This window comes from Rana temporaria, chromosome 3 (genome assembly GCF_905171775.1).
Source record: "Rana temporaria chromosome 3, aRanTem1.1, whole genome shotgun sequence".
Lineage (NCBI taxonomy): Eukaryota > Metazoa > Chordata > Amphibia > Anura > Ranidae > Rana > Rana temporaria.
Genome location: NC_053491.1, coordinates 99,255,722 through 99,279,007, shown reverse-complemented (window position 1 = coordinate 99,279,007; position 23,286 = coordinate 99,255,722). Strand labels below are relative to the sequence as shown.

Sequence of the window (23,286 nt, the reverse complement as noted above, 5' to 3'; positions counted from 1 at the left end):
TTGACAGGCTTCCGACGGTCGCATCCATCACGTCACGATTTTGCGAATGTAGCCGAACGTCGGTGCGCATTCGCCGTATAGAGCCGCGCCGACTTTCGGCTACTCGTGACGCCATGGATGCGACCGTCGGAAGCCTGTCGGAAGACTGTCAATCAAGAAGGAACGCCCACTCCCGAAGACCCATACCCGGAAGCGGTGGAGAAGATCGCTCTCTACAACGGTAAGTACGGCGTCGATTTTAAAAGAACTAGCCGATTCCCCTAGACTAAATGAGCATCAATCTAAGGGTGAAAAAATTTTGGAGGGGGAACTATAGCTTTAAGTCTATGTAGTCCTTGTAGTTCCACAGCTGTGCACTGTGGCAAACAAGAGAGGGGAGAGTAAAGAAAGTCCAATATGTCAGGGTCAGCCTTAGGCAGCAGAAGCAATCTCCAGGATATGTAAGAGAAGAAAAGCATGCAGGTGCCTCGGATTATGGACGGTTACAAATTCTAAACCAGGGGTCTTCAAACTTTTCAATCAAAGGGCCACTTTATTGTCCTTCAGACTTTAGGAGGGCCCGATTGTGGCCAGCAGGGGCAGAAAATGTCACAGGCCCAAAATCACTGAGAATAAATATGGCCTCAGGGTTGGTGGTCAATAGGAGGAGGATTCCCCCTATTAGTAGGAGCAATAGTATTCCATCATTGATGTGGAAGATACAGTGCCTCATTGTTGGTGTTAATGGGAGGAATAGAACCTCAGATCATTGGATGGAATTGTGCCCCAAGGGCCGCATAAAGGCTAGCAAAGGGCCACATCTGGCTCTCGGGCCGCAGTTTGGAGACCTCTGTTCTAAACCATAAAAGTAAAAACTCACTTTTAAGTACTCAATGACGGGTACATCTTAAATGTGTGGTCTGGTGATGCATCTGTGGCACTGGTCCACATGAGGAGTTATCCTGGCCGCTCTAATGCCGCGTACACACGATCATTTTTCGGCATTAAAAAAACATTGTTTTTAAAAAATGTCATTTAAAATGATCGTGTGTGGGCTTCACATCATTTTTCGGGTTCTGAAAAACGACAACATTTTTTTTCGAACATGCTGCATTTTTTAACGACGTTTTAAACGATGTCGTTTTTCGGGTTGTAAAAAATGATCGTGTGTGGGCTAAAACGACGTTAAAAACCCGCACATGCTCAGAAGCAAATTATGAGACGGGAGCACTCGTTCTGGTAAAACTACCATTCGTAATGAAGTAAGCACATTCAACAGACAAACGCGCGAATCGTCTTTTACTAACACGGAATCGGCTAAAGCAGCCCCAAGGGTGGCGTCATCCGCATGGAACTTCCCCTTTATAGTGCCGTCTTGCGTGTTGTACGTCACCGCGCTTTGCTAGAGCATTTTTTTAAAACAATGGTGTGTGGGCAATGTCGTTTTAATGATAAGTTTGGAAAAACGTCAGGTTTTTTTTTACATGCCGAAAAACATCGTTTTTTTTCACACTGAAAAATGATTGTGTGTTTGCGGCATAACAGCTTGTCCTAGCCGGCAAGATGGTAGTGTGTAGAAGGAAAGCCAACAGAGAGGTGGAACTATCCAGAGAGCGTTCCTCCCTCTTGGCTTTCCTTCTACACACCACCATCTTGCCGGCTAGGACAAGCTGTTAGAGCCGCCAGGACAACTCCTCATGTGGACCAGTGCCACAGATGCATCACCAGACCATACATTGAAGATGTGCCTGTCATTGAGTACTTAAAAGTGAGTTTTTACTATTACGGTTTACAATTTGTAACAGTCCATACTCTGAGGCACCTGCATTTTTTTTCTTCCCTTACAAAAATGTATTATAGCTGGACCTTTTATTTCAGGACTACCAAGGGTCGGCAGGATCACTGTAAATCGGTAATACACAAAATGGAATAAATCCTTTTGGGTTACAAGTGTCTTAAAGGCTAGTTTACGTGGGTAATTTAATCTCTCGGAAGTGAGATTTAATCACTTGCTGTTAGTCTGCTCATTAAAGTGGTTGTAAACCTCAGACGTGGAATTTGAGCAAAGCACATCCCTCTATAATGTGTACTTGTCAATTAGGAACACTAATATCGCCTACACCCGACCATTTTTCATGACGTGAAAAATTAATTTTTTTTAATTGGTCATTAAAAACGATCGTGTGTAGGCTCCAGAGCACTTTTCTCGACGTGAAAAATGGCCATTAAAAATTTAGATTTTTTTTTTTCCTTGTCATTTTTCACGTCGTGAAAAACGATCGTGTGTAGGCTTTAACGACGTGGAAAAAACGTGTATGCTCAAAATCAAGTTATGGGATGGGAGCACTCGTTCTGGTAAAACTAGCGTTTGTAATGGAGATGGCACATTGGTCACGCTGTAACAGACTGAAAAGCGCGAAGACTGAAAAGCGCGAATCGTCTCTCACCAAACTTTTATTTAACATGCGGTAACACAAAATCGGCAAAAGCAGCCCAAAGGGTGGCACCATCCAAATGGAACTTCCCCTTTATAGTGCTGTTGTATGTGTTGTACGTCACCGCGCTTTGCTCAAGCATTTTTGTTTTCACGATCGTGAAGGCTTGACAAGAATGACTTCGAGAAAAATTTGTTTTTTCCATGACATTAAAAACGGTTGTGTGTACGCGGCATAAGGGGTTGATTTACTAAAGGAAAATCCAATTTGCACTGCAATGCACTTAAAAGTGCACTTGGAAGTGCAGTCGCTTTCGATCTGAGGGGAAGCTCTGATGATTTTATCATCCAATCATGTACAAGCAAAAATGCTGTTTTTTATTTTCCTTGCATGTCCCCCTCAGATCTACAGCGACTGCACTTCCAGGTGCACTTGTAGTGCAAAGTGGATTTGCCTTTGGTAAATAAACCCCTAAGTGTCATTTCTTTTTGCCATTTCGTTCCGCTGCTATCAGCATGAATCACTTCTGACAAATTTTCCTGACACCAAGAGAAAAATGGTGACGGGAGGGAGCTGCAGCAGATTGACAGGTTCAGCTCTGTTCCTGTGTGCTGTATGAAGGGGGTGTGTCCCTTCTCTCCAATCAGCTCTCAGAACTTTTCTCACTGAACTGTGCAGAGTGTAACTTCAGATCTCTGCCCCCTTTTTTTCTGAAATCAGACAAGCTTTATATATTCTGCACTTTGAACTTTTGAAGAGAAGACTGCAGATACAAAAAGATACTTGGGGGGCACACCCTAAAAATGCTATACATCTAAGATGGTGCTGCTATAAGACCAAATACAGTACAAAACCGATTATAGCGCACACATGCAAAAATGACATTTGTCCTGCAAGGCTAGTTAAAAACACCTGAACATATTCAAAAATATGGGGGTTTGATCACACTATATAGTCATATAGTGCTAAGCCCACTTACTGCGACAAAGTACCCCGAATTAGTGGGTCCTACCCTAGTAATAGAATGAAAGAACCTGGGTCTCAACCATGGGAGATAAACTCCTCTATGTGGGAGATAAATGGGTACAACTTATATCGGGGGATTTGTTTCATCTCTCCAACACCTTAGGCCAGACACTTTACTGGGTATATGGAAGGGTTTACAACCACTTTAGGCTTGAGCTACACATGTTGTTTTTAGTAGCTCATTTGTCCTGCTAAAATTACTAGCAGTTGGAAGGTGATTACTAAATAAAACAAAGGGCTCCTTTAGAAAAAGCTATGTAAGTAGCACGCAGTCAGTATCGCACGATTGCAAAATGCAACAGTCATGTGCAGTTGTATATTGCAAGATGCTGCTTATTGTTACTGCAAACTCCATAGGATTTCTTTAGAAATCAATCGGTACCCCGAGGGATTTATTGCAATTAATATATATTAGTTTGATCGTTAAGCTGCTAAAAATTTCAAATGTAAGTGCTGGCAAGTGGTCACATCTCCCTATAACAAGAGACTAACCTAGCCCTTGGGTAGCTTCGCCCTTAATGTGTATTTGAAGTTAACTCCTCTCCCTTTTTTATATATATTTATAAATTTTAATCCCATATACGCACATTTTTAGCGATCTGTATAACCGCTGTACTTTTTGAAGTATCTCTCCACATTAGTAATTTCTATTTCTTTGTGGATTATCTCTGTGCTTCAGATTTAGATCAGCAGGTAGAGGAAAGCGACCAAGTCCAGCAAGCGCAGACTCCGGTCACCACCAGCCCATCTGCTTCCAGCACCACATCCTTTATGAGCAGTTCATTGGAGGACACCACCACTGCCACCACGCCGGTGACTGACACTGAGACTGTGCCAGCATCTGAATCCCCAGGAGTCATGCCGCTTAGTTTGCTGAGGTACAGCAAGGGATATTCCTTTCAGAGCAGAATGTGTTCATGTTCTCTTTTATGTTAAGAGGATTCTATGTATTCATGCAGAACTTCTAACTCGTGTATTATAAACTTTTTTCAAAACTTTGGGCTAGATTCAGAGAGAATTTACGCCGGCGTATCTATTGATACGCCGCGTAAATTCAAATCTGCGCCGGCGTATCTTCTTTCTGTATTCAGAAAGCAAGATACGCCGAAATTTGCCTAAAATCCGACTGGCGTAAAGTCTTACGCCGTTGTATCTTAGTTACATATTTACGCTGGCCGCTAGGTGGTGCTGCCGTCGATTTCAGCGTAGAATATGCAAATGACCTGGATACACCGATTCAGAAACGTACGTGCGCCCGGCGCCTTTTTTTTTGGTTTTTCGTTGGGCTTTTTCCGGCGTAAGGTTGCTCCTGCTGATATGAGGCGTACGCAATGTTAAGTATGGACGTCGTTCCCACGTCCAATTTTGAAATTTTTACGTCATTTGCGTAAGTCGTCCGTGAATGGGGCTGGACGTAATTTACGTTCACGTCGAAACCAATACGTCCTTGCGGCGTACTTTGGAGCAATGCACACTGGGATATGTACACGGACGGCGCGTGCGCCGTTCCTAAAAAACGTCACTCACGTCGGGTCACCACCCATTTACATAAAACACACCCCCTCATCCTCATTTGAATTGGGCGCGCTTATGCTGGCCCCATTTACGCTACGCCGCCGTAACTTAGGAGGCAAGTGCTTTGTGAATACAGCACTTGTCTCTCTGATTTACGGCGGTGTTGCGTAAATACGATACGCCGCAACAATGCGCCCGGCTACCTGAATCTAGCCCTTTGACTTTTTTTGTTTTTTAGAGATGATGAGCATAAGATAAGAGGGTCATACTATGGCCAATAGATTGCATTCAGAAAAGCACAGTCTCTAGATTGTAGCCATACCTGGGTTTAACAAATTATTAATATTTAATACTCTTGGATGTTCTTGTGAAGCATTTTGTATGATTCCTGTGCATCTGCTAACTAAGTAGACATTTTCCTAACACCTTAGGGAGACAAAGCGGCGCTTGTCTGAGTGCAGTAAGTTATTGAATACAGGTTTAATAAAGTGTAAAAATGGCAACTCACAAAAGTGGAGATAGTTCAAGCAATTGGCTTGTCTTTGCTATCCTGTGTCCGGACTGCTGGCGGTGTGCGGTACTGCCGAAGACTCGTGTGCTCTGGGGACCCCTTAAAAAAACCTTATGCCTTTAAGAACCACTTTAAAGCAGAACAATACTAACCTTTGATACGTCTGACCGCTGACACCTTCGGGCGACCGGCTTTCCAATCGGAATTGCTAGCTGCTGTCATTAGCCGAGTGAGGATGACGTCACTCCTCCGCATGCACGGGAGCTCAGTCAGATTCAGCATTGCCAAATTTGTACAGTGAGCTTTCCGTGTGCGACTCTCTGTACAAGGGTGGACAGGCAGGTAAATAACTTTAATGCAGAAGAGACAAAGCATGTTTCTTTTGCATTAAAATTCCTGCATGTCCACCCATTCTAAAATTCAGGACTAAAGTTCCACTTTAAGGTAGATAAGGACTCAGGAAATTGTAAATCCTTGCTTATCTAGGCAAGGATTTGACATCTGCAGAATGTCTGTCATCTTTGTAATGGCTGAAGAGTAAAGAGATTCATTTATATAATAGTCAGTTCATTTTCTCTATAATCATTAAAGCGGGGGTTCCGCGTGTTTTCGTTTTTTTTGTTTTTTTTTTATGGCTTCTGCCGCTCTTACCTTGTAAAAGTTATCACTCATCTGTCCCAGTCTTTTAGCCCGCTCCCTTACTAATCGCCAGAAAAGAAGATCTTTTAAAAATCTGTGATGGGCGTTTCCATCTTTACTGTGGGCACTGTGAAGCCCAGCTGCTGTTCCTTCTGGGATACGGTGAATGATGACGTCCCAGCATTCACCGCTCTATCCCGCACATGTGCATTGTTGACGGCGAGCGTCACCGTCAACACTGCACTGTTGCCATCACAACGGCCGGCGTCGGTCACGCCCCGCTTGACTAGTCACGTGATCCGCGAGATATCGCGGGATTTCAGCACAGCGCGTCTCCTGGGATTCTCAGGACTCACTCCCAGAAGACATAGCGCTGGTCGGGGGAATTCGAAATCCACGCCCACTCCTGCGGGGAAAAGTGAATGACAGCTCACAAAAGGCTCGGGTACAAAGGTAAGGACGGCGATTTAAAAAAAAAACAAAAAAACTGAATCATTACTATCAATGGCTGGTGGTTTTAGACAGCCAAAGTTGTAATTTAGGGTGAACCTCCGCTTTAAGGTGCATAGATCGAGCCACACAGTCTGTTGGGGGATTATTTCGTCTTATGTATATCCTAATGAAAGTGAAGTCATCAATTACCGATTTTAGTTATTTTTATACTTGTTTCTATAGGCAAATGTTTTCAAGCTACCCTACTACTACTGTTCTGCCCAACCGTCGTGCACAGACTCCACCAATCACATCGCTCCCCACATCACCCACAGATGAAGTAGGAAGAAGACAGAGCCTCACATCTCCAGACTCTCAGCCATCGAGGCACACCAACCGTACAGGTTATACACTATTTGCCATATTTTCCGTAGCCAGTGGGTTTTTAGTCGTGGCATGTTGATTTTTATATCTTATGAATTGTAAGACTTCTTTCCCTTTTAGAAGAAAGACATATAGGTAGATTCACACACAATAGCCTAAACTTGCGGCGTAGCTTAGCGTGTTTAGGCTACGCCGCCGTAAGTTAGCTAGGCAAGTACATGATTCACAATGTACTTACCTGCTAGGTTACGGCGGCGTAGCCTAAATCGGCTGGCGTAAGGGCGCCTAATTCAAATGTGTGTTAGGGGGGCGTGTTTTATGCCAATTGTGCTTTACCTTACGTTTTTTAAGTTTTTCTCAACTGCGCATGCGCCGGGCGCCTACAATTCCCAGTGTGCATTGCGGCTAAGTACGCCACACGGGCCTATTGATTTTGACGTGGACGTAAACGACGTAAATCCCGATTCACGGACGACTTACGCAAACGACGTAGAAAATTCGAATTTCAACGCGGGAACGGCGGCCATACTTGACATTACTATTCCAATAGGGCCTAGCTCTAACTTTACGCGGCCTATCTCTTACGTAAACAGCGTAAAAGTACTGCGTCGGCCGGGCGTACGTTCGTGAATCGGCGTATCTCCTCATTTACATATTCTACGCCGACCGCAATGGAAGCGCCACCTAGCGGCCATCCAAAATATTGCAATCTAAGATAGGACGGCGCAAGCCGTCGTATCTTAGATATGTTTAAGCGTATCTCTGTTTGAGCATACGCTTAAACATAAGTCGGCATAGATTCTGAGTTAGGTCGGCTTATCTACTGATAAGTCGGCCTAACTCTTACTGAATCTACCTATTATTATTCTTTATTTATCATTGCACTTGTTTTTCCACAGCACTTGCATGGCCTCAGAGCACTTGCAGTATTGGATCATAACGTTGCCTTCTACAAATGTGTGCTATTGTCTCAATCAACAGTTGATCTCTTTCAATTAATCATATAAAGTGCATAATATTGCATAACTCATTAGACCAATGCAAAGTGGGTGACCTCTATATCCATCAGGTAATTTAAAGTGAGATTATAAGTGCATAAAGTGATGATTTTTGCATGAAAAGTCTTTTTTAAAAGTGCTGTGGTGCTCCGTGCTTCAATGGTGTCTGTGCAACCACCTGTTAAGGGGCTATGAATACTCCGCACTCACCAGATACATTGGACTCCTCTGCCATATAGTACAATTAGTATACTGTGCTTTTAGGTCTATTGGGAGGACCTATCCCACTGGTGTTGATTGCCTCCAGTTATGACTCCAACGCTTCAGGACCAGAATGTGAAGGTATGCGGTATATAGAGAAAAAAACTCATAGTGTAAGATCCTCTAATGATTTATACCCAACTGAACGGCACATTTATTGCTATCGGCTTGTGGTGATCGTGTAAGTTATTCAGCTTGACGCGTTGGCTGTTTTTGATGACTTTGCATTTAGATGACGAAACGCATCAAGTTGAATCCCTTACACATCACTACCGGCTCAGACAGTGGAACGCGTGCAGCAACACAAGCAATAGCAACATATGTTACGTCCAGTTGGGTATCTATTACATTTAAAAAGGATTTTAATATGCAAGATGCCAATGTTCAATAAATCATTTGAAGATCTTCCACTATGAGGAGTTTTTTCTCTATAGACCGCATACCTGCACATTCTGGTCCTGGAGCGTTGGAGGCAATCAACACCAGTGGGGGCAACCAAAGGACACCGTAGTGGGATAGGCCCCCCCCCTAAGAGACCGAAGAGCACAGTAGATTCCTTTTACTATAAGGTAGAGGAGTCCAATGTATCTGGTGAGTGCGGAGTATTCATAGCCCCTTAAGAGGTGGATGCACAGACACCATCGGAGCACCACAGCACTTTTAAAAAATACTCTTCTTGCACAAATTTTTACTTTATGGACTTATAATGTCACTTTAAATTACCTGATGGATATAGATGTCACCCACTTTGCATTGGACTAATGAGTTGCACAATATTATGCACTTTATATGATTCATTTTAAGATATCAATTGTTGATTGAGACAATAGAACGTATTGGTATAAGGTACTGTTACGATCCAGATATAGACACTGATGAATTAGAAATAGTCATATAGCACTATATAAAAGATGGAGCAAGCGCTGTTTAGCAAACCTACAGAACCGATCTTGTTTGTAACCTGGGGGCTGCCTTGTAAGCTGGAAATAAGGGACCTGTCAGATTTCCTTGTTTTGTTTTAGTGTGTGAAACACAAGGCCTAAATCGGTGGAGGCCCGTCTATTAGGGGCGCACTGCGCCGCCCCACCCCATCCATGCGTCGGGCCCCCTGATCTACATTCAGGGTGCCCGACCATGGATTCCAATGGGGGGGGGGGGGTTTGAAGCACGTGGCTCTAATAGGCTTCAAAAAAGGGCACTGCGCTCCCCCTGTGTTGTGTGACAATAGCGAATGAATATTCGCTATTGCCACACTGATCCTCCTCCCGGCTAATCAGAAAGCAGGTCTTGAAACCTGTCACCCGATTGACAGAGGAGGGAGGAGACGCACGGCGGAAGCCACCATGATGCAGAAGAGGACACAGAAGCTGCTGTGGAGCACCGCCGTCCGCAACCTAAGGGGTAAGTGCCGATCGACCCCAAAAAATAAGTACCGACCCAAAAAACAGGCCTAAATAGTGGCCTACCTATATTTAACCTACAAAGTGCCTTAAACCTTAGTGGTGTCATTAATTCCCTGTGAATATATTGGCCCGGATTCACGTAGAGCGGCGCATCTTTAGACCGGCGTAGCGCATCTCATATGCGCTACGCCGACGTAAATCAGTGAGGCAAGAACAGTATTCACAAAGCACTCGCTCCCAAACTTGCGCCGGCGTAACATAAATTGGCCGGCGTAAGCCCGCCTAATTCAAAGTAGGAAGGTAGTGGGCGTGATCTATTATAATGAAGCGTGACTCCATGTAAATGAAGGGCCGAATGAACGGCGCATGCGCTCGCATGCTCAGAATCACATTGCATATACTCCCTAAGATACGACGACTCAATGCCTACGACGTGAACGTAACCTACGCCCAGCCCCATTCACGTACGACTTGCGTAAACAACGTAAAGTACGACGGCTGTTCCCTGGTCCATACCCGAACATGACTTACACCTGCTTTAGGTGGAATAACTTTACGCCGGACGTACGCCTTACGTAAACGGCGTAGATTACAGCGACGGGCGCAAGTACGTTGGTGAATCGGTGTATCTCGGTCATTTGCATATTCGACGTGTAAATCAATGGAAGCGCCTCTTGCGGCCAGCGTAAATATGCGCCCAGGCTCCGACTGCGTAGGAGACTTGCGTCGGTGGGATGGAGCCAAAATTCAGGCGTATCTTATTTCAAGAATCGGGCACATAGATACGACGGCGCATCAGTGCACTTACGCGGCGTATCAGAAGATACGTCGGTGTAAGTGCTTTCTGAATCCGGGCCATTGTCTTTAGTAATGACAACTTTATTCAGGAATAGCGGTAAGTAAATTGATCATTCCAACTACTCATGTATAATTCATATTTTTTTCCAAACGAGTGTGCTAATAATTTAACATGGGGTTCTTTTTCTTTTTCTTTTTTTTCTTTTTTTTTGTCTCCACAGCTTTGTCAGACCCCAGCAGCCGCCTATCCACATCCCCTCCCCCTCCTGCTGTGGTTGTGCCTCTTCTAGAAATGGGATTCTCCATCAGTCAGATCAAAAAAGCCATGGAAGCCACTGGTAATTGTTTTTTCTGCATTGAAACTCTTACTCACCACAGACCACACTTTGCCTGCAAGATCTAATTAGCAAACCATTGCAAGGGCCCACAGAGGTTACTTTTAAAATGTTTGTGTTCTAGCATACTTGAAGGTTATCAGTATATCAATATTACTGTTAAAAACATAAGGGACATAACATTTTCTAAATGTGATCAGATATTTTTCAGACAGACATATATATTTACAATATTGAACCCTGTTCTTAGTTAAATTGTTGGTTGCTGGCTCTGCTTGGTAATGCAGGTTTTTGGTTGTAATTTTTTGTGTTCATTGCACATGGTCACTTTCTAGGTGCAAGAGAGGCCGACCCGCAGAACATCACTGTACTGGCCATGTGGATGATAGAACATCCAGATGATGAAGAGAGATATTCAGGGAGGCCCAATGAGCAGTGCCAAGGAGATGCGGTTTCGGGAGCTGGGGGTAAATCCAACGATGTGGTTTTCACAGGAGACATTTCCTCCACTGACAACCCAGAGCTGGAAGAGTGCTTTTGTGAGAGGTATGTACAAGATATTTAATGAGCCAAGGCACAGAAAGTCTCTGGTTCATAAACAAATCTGCTCTGTTTAATGTTTTCTGAATAAAGAAAAATACTTAGGGCTCTTTCACACGGGCGGCCCGCTCCGATCCGCCAAAGTGTGACGGAGGAAAAACCTACTTTTCCATCAGTCTATCGGATCGGGTGAACACGGACAGATGGTCCGTGTTCATCCGATCTCCCCATAGGGGAGAGCGGAGAAAAGACAGGGCGGTCCCTGCACAGTGTGCGTGGACCGCCCTGTCATCCGCCAGCTCAGCGGGGATCAACGGAGCGATCCCCACTGAGCAAGCGGAGGTTCATGGGCGGATCATTACTGATCCGCCCCGTGTGAAAGGGGCCTTATGGTACACTACTATTATGTTTACTAGCTTGACCATAGGTGTAGCTAAAGACTTGAAGGCACAAATGCATGTTTTGGACTTTCTGCACTTTACTGCCACTCTGCAGTGTTTAAAGGGGAGGTTCACCCTAAAAACGACTTTCTAGTATTACAATGGCCCCCCACATTACAATACAATTATGCCTATTATGTTTTTTTTTTTATGCTGTACATACCTTGGTACAGCTAATTCACCGGTGGCTTCCGGGTTGTGAGTCCCGCGGGAGTGGGCGTTCCTAACGTGCTGGTGATTGATGTGATGACCAAAAACGAGCTCCCCCGTCGCGTAAGCTGCGTCACGATTGCCGAAAGGAGCCGAACGGCGGTGCGCAGTATAGCGCCGACTCGCTGTTCGGCTCCTTTCGCCAATTGTGACGCAGCTTACGCTACCCGGAAGCCACGGGTGAATTAGCTGTACCAAGGTATGTACAGCATAAAAAAAACATAATAGGCATAATTGTATTGTAATGTGGGGGGCCATTGTAATACTAGAAAGTCGTTTTTAGGGTGAACCTCCCCTTTAAGTACCTACAGCAGTTAAAACAATAGTTCTCTGCACTCGGTTGTGTGGTATGTCTAATGCATGCGCTTTTCATGTCAGTGCATTCTGCAGAGTTGTTGGTTTAGCCGCTTCCCGACTGCCGCACGCACATATACGTCGACACAATGGCACTCCTGGGCAGGACGTGTATATATACACGTCCCCTTTTTAAGGAAGGTGTGCCCGCCACAAGCTCCGTTAAACCGACCGCGGGTCCCGCTAACTCGATCTCCGCGGGGATATCCGCGATCGTCTCACGGAGAGATAGAGCGGGGAGATGCGAATGTAAACAAGCATCTCCTCGCTCTGCCTAGTGACAATGACACTGATCTCCGCTCCGTGTAATCAGAGCGGAGATCCGTGTCATGTCACACACAGCCCATCCCCCCTACAGTAAAAAACACTCACTAGGGCACACTTAACCCATACAGCGCCACCTAGTGGTTAAACCCTTCACTGCCAGTGTAATTTTCACAGTAATCGGTGCATTTTTAGAGCACTGATCGCTGTAAAAATTACAATGGTCCCAAAAATGTGTCAAAAGTGTCCGATGTGTCCGCCATAATGTCGCAGTCACAATAAAAATCGCTGATCGCCACCATTAGGCTTCATTTCCATGGACGTTTTTACAGCCACTTTTTTTAGTATTTTTTCTTTTTTGAGCTGGAGCTCAAAAACGCAGCGGTAGCGTTTTTGAGCGTTTTTGGGCGTTTTTTAATGTCTGGCGTTTTTACAGCTCTAAGGCTGGAGCTTCAGAACGCACTGGTCCTGTTTTTTTTGCAGCTTAAAAACGGCTCAGCCATCTACAGCTCAAAACGTCATGGTGGGCATGAGACCATAGACCGGGGATATGCAATTAGCGGACCTCCAGCTGTTGCAGAACTACAAATCCCATGAGGCATAGCAAGGCTCTGACAGCCACGAGCATGACACCCAGAGGCAGAGGCATGATGGGATTTGTAGTTTTGCAACATCTGGAGGTCCGCTAATTGCATATCCCTGCCATAGACTAACATGGATAGCCGTTTTTAAGCTGCAAAAAACGCTCAGAAAAGTGGCTGTAAAAACTTCCATGGAAATGAAGCCTTACTAGTAAAAAAAAAAAAGATTAATAAAAATGCCATAAAACTATCCCCTATTTTGTAGACGCTACAACTTTTGCGCTAACCAATCAAACCAATCGCTTATTGCGATTTTTTTTTTTTTTTTACCAAAAATATGTAGAATACATATCGGCCTAAACTGAGAAAAAAACAGTTTTTTTTTATATTTTGTGGGGATATTTATTATAGCAAAAAGTAAAAAATATAGAATTATTTTTTTTCAAAATTGTCGCTCTATTTGAGTTTATAGCGCAAAAAATAAAAACTGTAGAGGTGATCAAATACCACCAAAAGAAAGCTCTATTTGTGGGGGGAAAAAGGCATCGATTTTGTTTGGGAGCCACGTCGCATGGCCGCGCAATTGTCAGTTAAAGCAGCGCAGTGCCGAATCGCAAAAAGACTTTCGGTCTTTAAGCTGACAAATGGTCCGGGGCTTAAGTGGTTAAAGAGAACATGTAAAGATAGGAATATGGAAGATGCTGTTGCTAATGTGTTGTATGGAAGGTACAAGCACTGGGGCCTGGTTTTGGTGGTACTACCCAGTGAGTCACTGACCTGAGTGAGTGAGTGAGTAACTTGTATAGCGCTGACAAATGCGAACTGAATCGCCTCAAGGCGCTTGTATCCAGAGTCGTGCTGATCCTTCTGACCTGGAACAAGTATGCAAGATAGGAGCTTAGAATTTCCAGACTACATTATTTGAATGCTTGTTTGTCTTTGACCCAGTAGGTAGTAAAACCAGATCAAGATGACAGCCCTAGAAAGTACATATGGAAAACAAGTCAGCATTGTCCCTTCCTATACATCTGTGCTCAAAGATTCATTTTAACCACTATAGATGGTCTACTCCTTCTATGAAGGAATTAAGGGGGTTATTTACTAAAGGCAAATACACTTTGCACTACAAGTGCTATGTGCACGAAGTTGCACTGAAATTGCACTTGGAAGTGCAGTCGTTGTAGATCAGAGGGGGACATTCAAGGAAAATAAACAGCATTTTAGCTTGCACATGATTGGATAATAAAATCAGCAGAGCTCCTCCTCATTTCAGATCTACCCCCTTGAGATTTACAGCGACTGCATTTCAAAGTGCAATTTCCAGTGCACTTTGCACTTGTAGTGCAAAGTGGATTTGCCTTTAGTAAATCACCCCCAAAGTAATGTGTTGTCACAGCTGTAAATGCAACCTCTACCCAATTTATCAGATTGGGTCAGTGCAGGGTATAATCTGCTATAGATTCTTGGCACAGATGGAAAGGAGCCCCAACTTGTGCGGTGAAATAGAAATAATTGCACAAGTACTGCATATATGCACAGGCGTTGCATGTCTACAACTACATCATGTTGCTTGCTTTAACTCATTGGAAACCATTTGTACATGGCAATTTTACTAGTAAAAAATTTCCAAAACAAGTTCCCTTTGTTTATTATTCAACATGTGAAGTCAGATCTTTAGATATAATATGAATAGTTCAAGCATTTTTTATATAATTTCCTTCAATTTGCAGCCCAGACGGCCTGGAACAGTCAGAAAATGCAGGAGCCAGCAGTGGAAATCAGACTAGAGGGAGGTCTACAGTTACTAAAAGACAGAAGTTTGATCTGGCAGCAAGGACACTGTTGGCAAGGGCAGGTAAGTTAATGTTCATTGGACCTATTGGCTATTATTTATTTATATGAGGCATTTATATAGCACTGACAATGTATGCAGCGCTTTACATATACAGTAAGCATTCACATCAGTCCCTGCACTCAAGGAGCTTACAATCCAAGGTCCTTAATTCACATTTGTATACATACTAGGGCCAATTTAGACAGGAAGCAATTAACCAACAAGCGTGTGGGAGGAAATCCACTCGGGCACAGGGAGAACATGCAGACTAAAGGCAGGTAGTGTTGTGGTTTGGATACTGGCAGGCAGAAGTGCTGACCACTAAGCCAGTGTGCTATATGCCTTACCAGTAAGAGGGTGAACCGAATAACTTTTAGATTGTAAGCTCTAACGATAAGGGCCCTCTGATTCCTCCTGTATTGAATTGTATTGTAACTGTAGTGTCTGCCCTCATGTTGTAAAGCACTGTGCAAACTATTGGCACTATATAAATCCAGTAATGCCGCGTACACACGATTGGAAATTCCGACAAGAAAACCATGGATTTTTTCTGACGGAATGTTGGCTCAAACTTGTGTTGCATACATACGGTCACACAAATCTTGTCAGAAATTCCGACCATCAAGAACGCGGTTAATGAAGTTCAATAGGCAGTTCGGCTCTTTTGCTTGATTTTGAGCATGCATGTTTTTTTGTGCGTCGAATTGCATACAGACGAGCGTATTTTCCGATGGGAACTTTTTCTGTCGGAAAAATAGAGAACCAGCTCTCAATCTTTTGTTGGCGGAAATTCCGACAGCAAAAGTCTGATGGAGCATACACACGGTCGGAATTTCCGTCCAAAAGCTCACATCAGACTTTTCTTGTCGGAATTTCCGATCGTGTTTTTTTTTTTTTTTTTTTTTTTTAGATTCTTCCCATTGCTGTCAATGGGCGAACGCCAATGTCGCCTGAAAAAAGGGGTCCGGGACTTTTTTCCAGGCGACAGGCATTCGGCGTCTATGAGATGTGAACCATCTCCATAGACAGCATTGGGAATTCTCCCCTCTAGCAGCAGAAGCGTCCGGCGTCGGGCGTTTTGTCGCATAGATGTGAATGGAGCCTAAGTGATTGTAAAGGCAGAAGTTTTTTTTTTTTTATCTGAATGCATTCTATGTAATTAGATAAAAAGCCTTCTGTGTGCATCAGCCCCCTAATACTTACCTGAGCCCAATCTAGATCCAGCGATTTTGTAGGAGTGTTTTTGCTACCCGGTATTCCCCTCCTCATTGGCTGTGACAGCAGTGTGGCGCCATTGGCTCCCGCTGCTGTCAATCAAAGTCAGTCAGCGAGAGAGAGAAAGGGGGCCTGGACCATGGCTGCATGTCTGAATGGCCACGGGGAGCTCGGCTTGGGTGCCCCCATAGCAAGCTGGTTGCTGTGGGGGCACTCAACAGGAGGGAGGCTGCAGGAGCACCGAAGAAAGATCCGAAAAGAGGAGGATCCGGGCTGCTCTGTGTCTAAACCTAATCAATGTTATTGTGATTTGAAAATAGGGCAGCCATTGCCATATGATGTGGTTGGAGAGGATCAAGGTTTATAAACTTTACTATAGTAATTCCTAGGGGTGCACCGAAATGGAAATTTTGGAACCGAAACGAAACCGAAATAAAAAAAAAATTCAGTCCGAAACCGAAAATTACTTTTCTTTTTTTTCCCCCCTATTTCAATTTTTTTTTTAAATAATTGTATAAATTGCATAAATTAATGGTGTTATATAAGTACCTGTAATCAATCTGACCGAGACAAACACCACAAACCCCTTTAATCTGTGATACTTGTGTGAGAATATGCGTGGACCTGGAGTAAATACTGCCACTCCTGTTGACAAGCAGTGGGAGTATTAGTTCATTCAGATCACAATGATCTTAGATGTCTGTGTGTACTGCAGGAGATGGGGAGATGTGTGGTGTGTATACACATAGTATATAGATGGGGAGATGTGTGGTGTGTATACACATAGTATATAATATACTATGTGTATACACACCACACATCTCCCCATCTATATACACCTCATCTATATACTGTATATAGATGAGGTGTATATAGATGGGGAGATGTATACACATAGTATATAGATGAGGTGTATATAGATGGGGAGATGTGAGATATAGTCTCTCTCCGGTGCAGTGTGTAGTCCCCAGTCACTAGTTGCAGCTCAGTAGTAGCAGGCAGTGCTCAGTAGGAGGATGGTGTGAGGCTCCTCTCTCTCTTTCTCTTCTCTGCTCTGCTCTCCTCCTCTGTCTCTCTCCTCTCCTCTCCTCTCTGTCTGTCTCCCCGTCTCTCTCCCGGGTCTCAGTGCCGGATGGTGTGCAGGATTCCCCGGGCAGGGGATGCGATCTGCCCGGGTTTAGTGGCTCAGCGGTCGCCGCGATGATCCGGATCTTCCCCGACTTCAGTGTGCGGGTGACGGCAGCTACAGGGGCTGGCGGGGCTCCTCCCGAGCCCGGGGCGGCCAAGAGCGGGGGAGCCACCCGCACAATGTGCCCGGGGTCAGCTCGTACCAGCAGCGGTGAGTGCGGACTGTGTATGCCATCCATCCCTCCATACTTCTTCTATGGGCTCCCCCCCACCACCAGTGACTGGCTGCGACGTCACGACGCCGACGCTGGCAGTGGCAGAGCAGGGGAAACAGGAAATGAGCCGTACGGACGGTAATTAAGTCCGGCTCTGAGGTGGTTTTATATCGGCGATTATTTCTGTTTCGGCATGACCCCAAAATCACGATTTTCGGCCGATATGTATCGGCACCGATATATCGGTGCACCCCTAGTAATTCCAATTAATGGAGGTGGGTGGATAAAGTATAGTTTCCAGTTCTGCATATGATATCTTTCTGAGACTTTTATAATCCTAAACTCCAACTTCCTCCTTCTTTTTTCTGGTCAGCGGGTTTGTACCGGACTGTCCAAGCTCATCGCAACCAAGGTCGAAGAGATGGTGTGTCCCTGCAGCAGGAGCCTGGAGCCTTGTATGACCTAAATCTGGATGAGGAGCTTGAGATCGACCTTGATGATGAAGCCATGGAGGCAATGTTCGGACAAGAGTTAGCCAGCGATAATGATATTCTGGGAATGTGGATCCCAGAGGTACTGGACTGGCCAACATGGGTGTGTGACAGCAGCTGGAGCTGCTTCCATCTCTGCTCTAATCCCTCACCCCTTGCTTTACTCCCCAGCATGAGATGAAGAGCATCGATGCATGCAGCTTCCAGCTAGAGGATTTGAATGCCATTTATCAGCCTGATCTATATTAGTACAGTAAAACCTTGGATTGTGAGCATAATTCGTTCCGGAAACATGCTTGTAATCCAAAGCACTTGTATATCAAAGCAAATTTCCCCATAAGAAATAATGGAAACTTAGGTGATTTATTTCACAACCATTCATTCATAGGTCTTTCAGTTTATAGTCCATATAAAAATATTATAGCAATGTAACCATAAAATGTCCATCCACAAATGGAAGCCTCCACAAGGGGATTAGAAGCAAAATTCAGCAGGAGCTACAGAGTATAAAAGAGAAGAGAGGAGCCTCTAAGTGTAGCAATAGGGTTACATTTAATGAAGGTACAACATTTAGCAACTCACATGGTTGATGAATAAAACTGGCACATCTAAGTATGCAGGCATCCGGCGTAAAGCTGTCCACATAGACCGTCATCCTCACCGCCGGCTCTCACTGCTGTCAGTCTGCAATTGTGACTGGGAAGACTATCCTGAAAGCAAGGCTTGAAGCTCTCGTGGAGCGCAGCATTCAAGGGATGGCGTCGATGGAGGTGCGGAGGATGGTCTATGTGGACAGCTTTACACTGGATTCCTGCATACTTGGATGTGCCTCTTTTATGCGCTTCAGCCCCGGACCATTTTGCTGGTCAAAGACCAGGCCACGTTTTGCGATTCGGCACTGCAACGCTTTAACTGATGGTCATGCAACATGGCTCCCAAACAAAATTAACATCCTTTTTTCCCACAAATAGAGCTTTCTTTTGGTGGTATTTGATCACCTCTGTGGTTTTTATTTTTCGCGCTATAAGGCTCCATTCACACCTAGGCGTTTTTACGCCCGACGCTATTGCAGCCTGAAATACGCTGGAGGGGTGATTTAACATTGTCGGCTATGGAGATGGTTCACATCTCCACGCCGAAACGCTGTACGCCTGAAGCTCAAAACAAGTCCCGGACCCTTTTTTTCAGGTGGCTTCGCCGTTCGGCATAGCCGATAATGTTTAATCACCCCTCCGGCTTATTTTAGGCTAAAAAACGCCGCGTTTTGTCGCGGCAAATCACGGTACAATACGCCGCGTTCAGGTGTGAATTCAGCCTAAACCAAAATAGAGCGACAATTTTGAAAAAAATAATTCAATATTTACTTTTTTTTTGTTTTTTATTATGACTGCGTCTTTATGCCAGACACTTTTGACACATTTTTGGGACCACTGTCATTTTTACAGCGATCAGCGCTATAAAAATGCACTGATTTCTGTAAAAATTACACTGGCAGTGAAGGGGTTAATATATAGGTGGCGTTGCAGGTGTTACGTCAGTACTAGGGAGTGATTCTTACTGTTGGGGAGCGTGGCTACACATAACACGTCACTGATGACCGATCACGGGGAACAGCCATCGGTGACAGTGTCACTAGGCAGAATAAGGGAATGTCCTGTTTACAAAGGCATCCCCCTGTTCTGCCTTGGCTAACCGCAATCACGGGCCGCCCGGGAACATGGAGTTCCCGGGACCCGCTAGCATGCTCACGAAGCACGCGGCGTGCCTGCTGGGCCACAAATTTAAAGGGACGTACAGGTACGCCCATTTGCCTGCCCGTGCCATTGTGTCGACGTACATCTGCGTGCGGCGGTCGGCAAGTGGTTAATTATCAACCATGTGAGTTGCCAAATGTTGTACCTTCATTAAATGTAACCATATTGCTACTCTTAGAGGCGCCTCTCTTCTCTTTTATACTCTGTTGTGACATGACACTACTTGTATATCAAGACATCGCTTGTAAATCAAGTCAAAATGTATTAAAAAATGTTGCTTGTCTTGCAAAACGCTCTCAAACCAAGGTTTTACTGTACAAGCAATAATGCGCATACTAATATTTATGGGCTTTAGTAATAAACAACGACCTAAAAGCTAAAATACTATGTACTATATATGCATAGTAAACAGCATTTCTTCTACTCTCAGCATGCCAGTTGACATAACCCTTTTCTTGTATGTATTGTGTATGTCATGCAAAATGCTGCTTAATGTCAGACCTAGTAATGTGCATGTTCTGCTGAACTATTCCCAACCTTATGTCTTGAGCTGTGCTTTTCACGCTCACAATTTAAATTGTTTTTCCTTTACAGCATGTATGTGAAACGGATGAACGAGAGGAGGTAGTTATCTGTGAGCTATGTGAGGCAAGTGTGCTCAGTTTTAATCAACACATGAAGAGGTACCACCCAGGCTGTGGACTTAGTGCCAACCGCCAGGGGTACCGCAGCAATGGCTCCTATGTTGATGGCTGGTTCGGTGGGGAGTGTGGCAGCGGGAATCCCTATTACCTGTTATGTGGCAGCTGCCGGGAGAAGTACCTAGGCCTGAAGAGCAAGCGCAAGGCAACTGCTTCAGAAAAGTGAGTATCTAAACTGCAGATTTCCCTTACATATTGTGCACTGTACTGTCCTTAAAGGGGATCTTTAATCATTTGTTACACCTGATACAAATCGGTAGGTCTCATGTCACCATAACCAAATCACATTATAATTTTGAGTAAAAAAGTTCCTCTGTTTTTGGTCATAAATTTGTGGGGGGGGGGGGGGGGGGGGGGACTCTTGTTCCCAGGCCAGGCAGCTTAGATTTTGATTTCTAGGTACCAATCAATACTACAATAATTACAAGATTTACATTAAACGGATCGCTTTCACTTGCAATAAAAAAAATTAATAGACTCTAGTTCCTCCTTAAAAAAAAAAAAAAAAAAAAGAACATTGAATTAGGGAGTTAAGAAGTAATAGTGGATACCTCCCGTGCAAACTGTTTTTAGTAGTAGTAATAGGAATAACCGCTGTCTTTTAGGGTCATATCACACTAGCAATACTGTGGCTGGCAAATTCTGCAGTGTTTCTACCAGCAAGGAGAGACGCCATAGGAACAGTTCAGTGCTCTCCTTAGCATTTTTTTTTCCTGAAGAGTTGCTTCTGGTGATGGGATGACTAATGTAACATGGCCCTAATTCCTGAGTTGGTGGTATTTACTGTTGCCTGGTCCTTTTTAGATCCATATGTAATAGCATAGTTTTTTGAAGATTGATGAGACTTAAAGGCTACGTTCACATTTAAGGAACATGTTAGATTTTCACCTGTATTTAGGGCGTAACATGTTCCTAAGCTCCCCCATGACGGCTTGCATGTGTTCCTCTCCCCGTCACAGGGATCTATGAATAAATAAACTGCAAATCCCATCTGTCACCGCTGCAGATAGACTTGTAGTTATTAGTGGACCACTAATGCAGTAATCGGTGTGCTCATAGTCCATTGACACTTCTCCAGCTAAGTTACTGAATGTCTGTACAGAAGTGTGGAGCAGAAAGTTGAAGGAAGTGAATGCACGAGTGATCGATCATGGGGGCAATGCTTTGCAGGCTCCAACGGAAAAAAATATAAATGCACGTTTTTTTTTCCCCCCCCTGCAAAAAGGTGTATATTTATTATTTTTCCTAAAGGTGAACTTCGCCTTTTAAAGTAGAATTCCATGTTAAGATGGCCCAAACAAACAATTTCCCTGAAATTAACTATGTGGCCACTCTGTGGGCTGTAATAGCATTAGCTACTTACAGTAAGTGGCTCTGTGTTCCAATAGCAGTATGGGTGATATATGCTTTAATACTTGTAGTATAGTATGTTACCAGACTGCAGACTTTGTTAATCCAGATTTCACTCCCAGAGATATAGCCACCACGGAATCTTCAGTGTCCAATACTTCTGCTGTTATATGCGTGTTTCCCACAGATACATGACTGTTCAATGCAGATGCTTATCAGCCCCACTCTTAACTCCAGGAACCATAGGCTACCAGCCACGGAGACAAACCATGGCTCATACAAAGTTGCGTGCCAAAGATGTTGAAGTTTGTGGCACACAACAAAACCTCCTGCACTCTGGTGTTTCGCCAAACCGGGTACAGCAGTATAGTCTAACGGCAAAGTCTGAAGTCTTGCAGCCCTCCACAGAACAAGGGTGTTCATAAGGCTAAAACAAAAACAAAAGAAAGGAGGGCGCACCGACCTTGTGCATTACCACTTAAAAATTTTAATTAAAAACAGAATAAAAAGCAATGGTCCTACTCACAAGGGAATTATAAGTAAGCGCTTTTCAGACAGCTGGACTGGACCTCACGCCCCCTGCCAGTAGAACTTCAGACATCTAAACGGCTGACGCGTTTCTGGGGTGTACCCCCTTCTTCAAAGCCTAGATGGTCCGTGATACCTCTCTCCTGCTGCATGTCCTCCTTAATATAGGTATATGTGTATGCATGCACATGTGCAAGGGTGGCCCCCAACGCTAATGGCCACTGATTGGCAGGCCCCATCCCTTTCCTCGGAACCCCACCCATCCAGACTGCCACCCCAAAAAGGCGTGCACAAGTGCGGCACAGAGAGGCACATTGTGTCAAGGTGATCCCCCGCACCGCTGCAGACCCAAAAGCCTCCCTGCTCCATGTTTGACAACAGGGGTCACCAGGAAAAAGATAAAAAAAAAAAGAGTGAGCATGATCTAAAAAACGGGGCAGTGCCCAGATGGTCAGATAGGAGTCCTTACATGCTTCCCCTTGTGTTGCAGGACAGGGGCCATGGTGGGGCCGTTTGCTGCCATCTTCTCAATAGCCTGAGTGTTCCTGGTCAGCGCGTGTGTGCACTGGAACTCGCGCCATCATACAACCAGGAAGTGCGGGGACCCCTTGCGTTCCACCCCGCACTTCCGGTACCGCCCGCACTTCCGGTACCGCCCGCACTTCCGGTACCGCCCGCACTTCCGGTTCCGCCAAACAAAAAAAAAAAGTTTGTGGTACCCCATAGACATTTCAGTTAATCAAAGTCCTATTCTGTTACCACTGACAACATGCCAGCACAGGAATGCTAAATCTCAATTTGCTTTCTCCCTGGCATTCTTCCCTTAGTGCCCAAGTAAGCTCAATCACTGCTCCCTCTTTAGCGATTTTGATTCTGTGGCAGTTTAGTCCTTGAGGAATCAATTTTTATAAGGAAAAGTAGCTGTTGCATTTTGGTGATTTAGATGGCAGTGTGACATGGTCCAG

General features: G+C 44.6%; 1 protein-coding gene across 7 annotated transcripts in view; it reads left to right on the top strand.

Moving 5' to 3' along the window:
• Positions 1-23,286, top strand: part of HERC1 (HECT and RLD domain containing E3 ubiquitin protein ligase family member 1) — a 232,131-nt gene that overhangs the window by 152,503 nt on the left and 56,342 nt on the right. For 6 of the 7 annotated variants that reach the window (XM_040343076.1, XM_040343077.1, XM_040343079.1 and 3 more), the window contains 7 exons: positions 4,120-4,318; positions 6,781-6,941; positions 10,603-10,719; positions 11,052-11,262; positions 14,836-14,960; positions 17,871-18,091; positions 20,337-20,605. In XM_040343076.1, coding sequence (XP_040199010.1) covers positions 4,120-4,318; positions 6,781-6,941; positions 10,603-10,719; positions 11,052-11,262; positions 14,836-14,960; positions 17,871-18,091; positions 20,337-20,605 — 1,303 coding nt within the window. The remainder of the gene's footprint in view (positions 1-4,119; positions 4,319-6,780; positions 6,942-10,602; positions 10,720-11,051; positions 11,263-14,835; positions 14,961-17,870; positions 18,092-20,336; positions 20,606-23,286) is intronic. The other variant, XM_040343078.1, reaches the window with a different exon arrangement.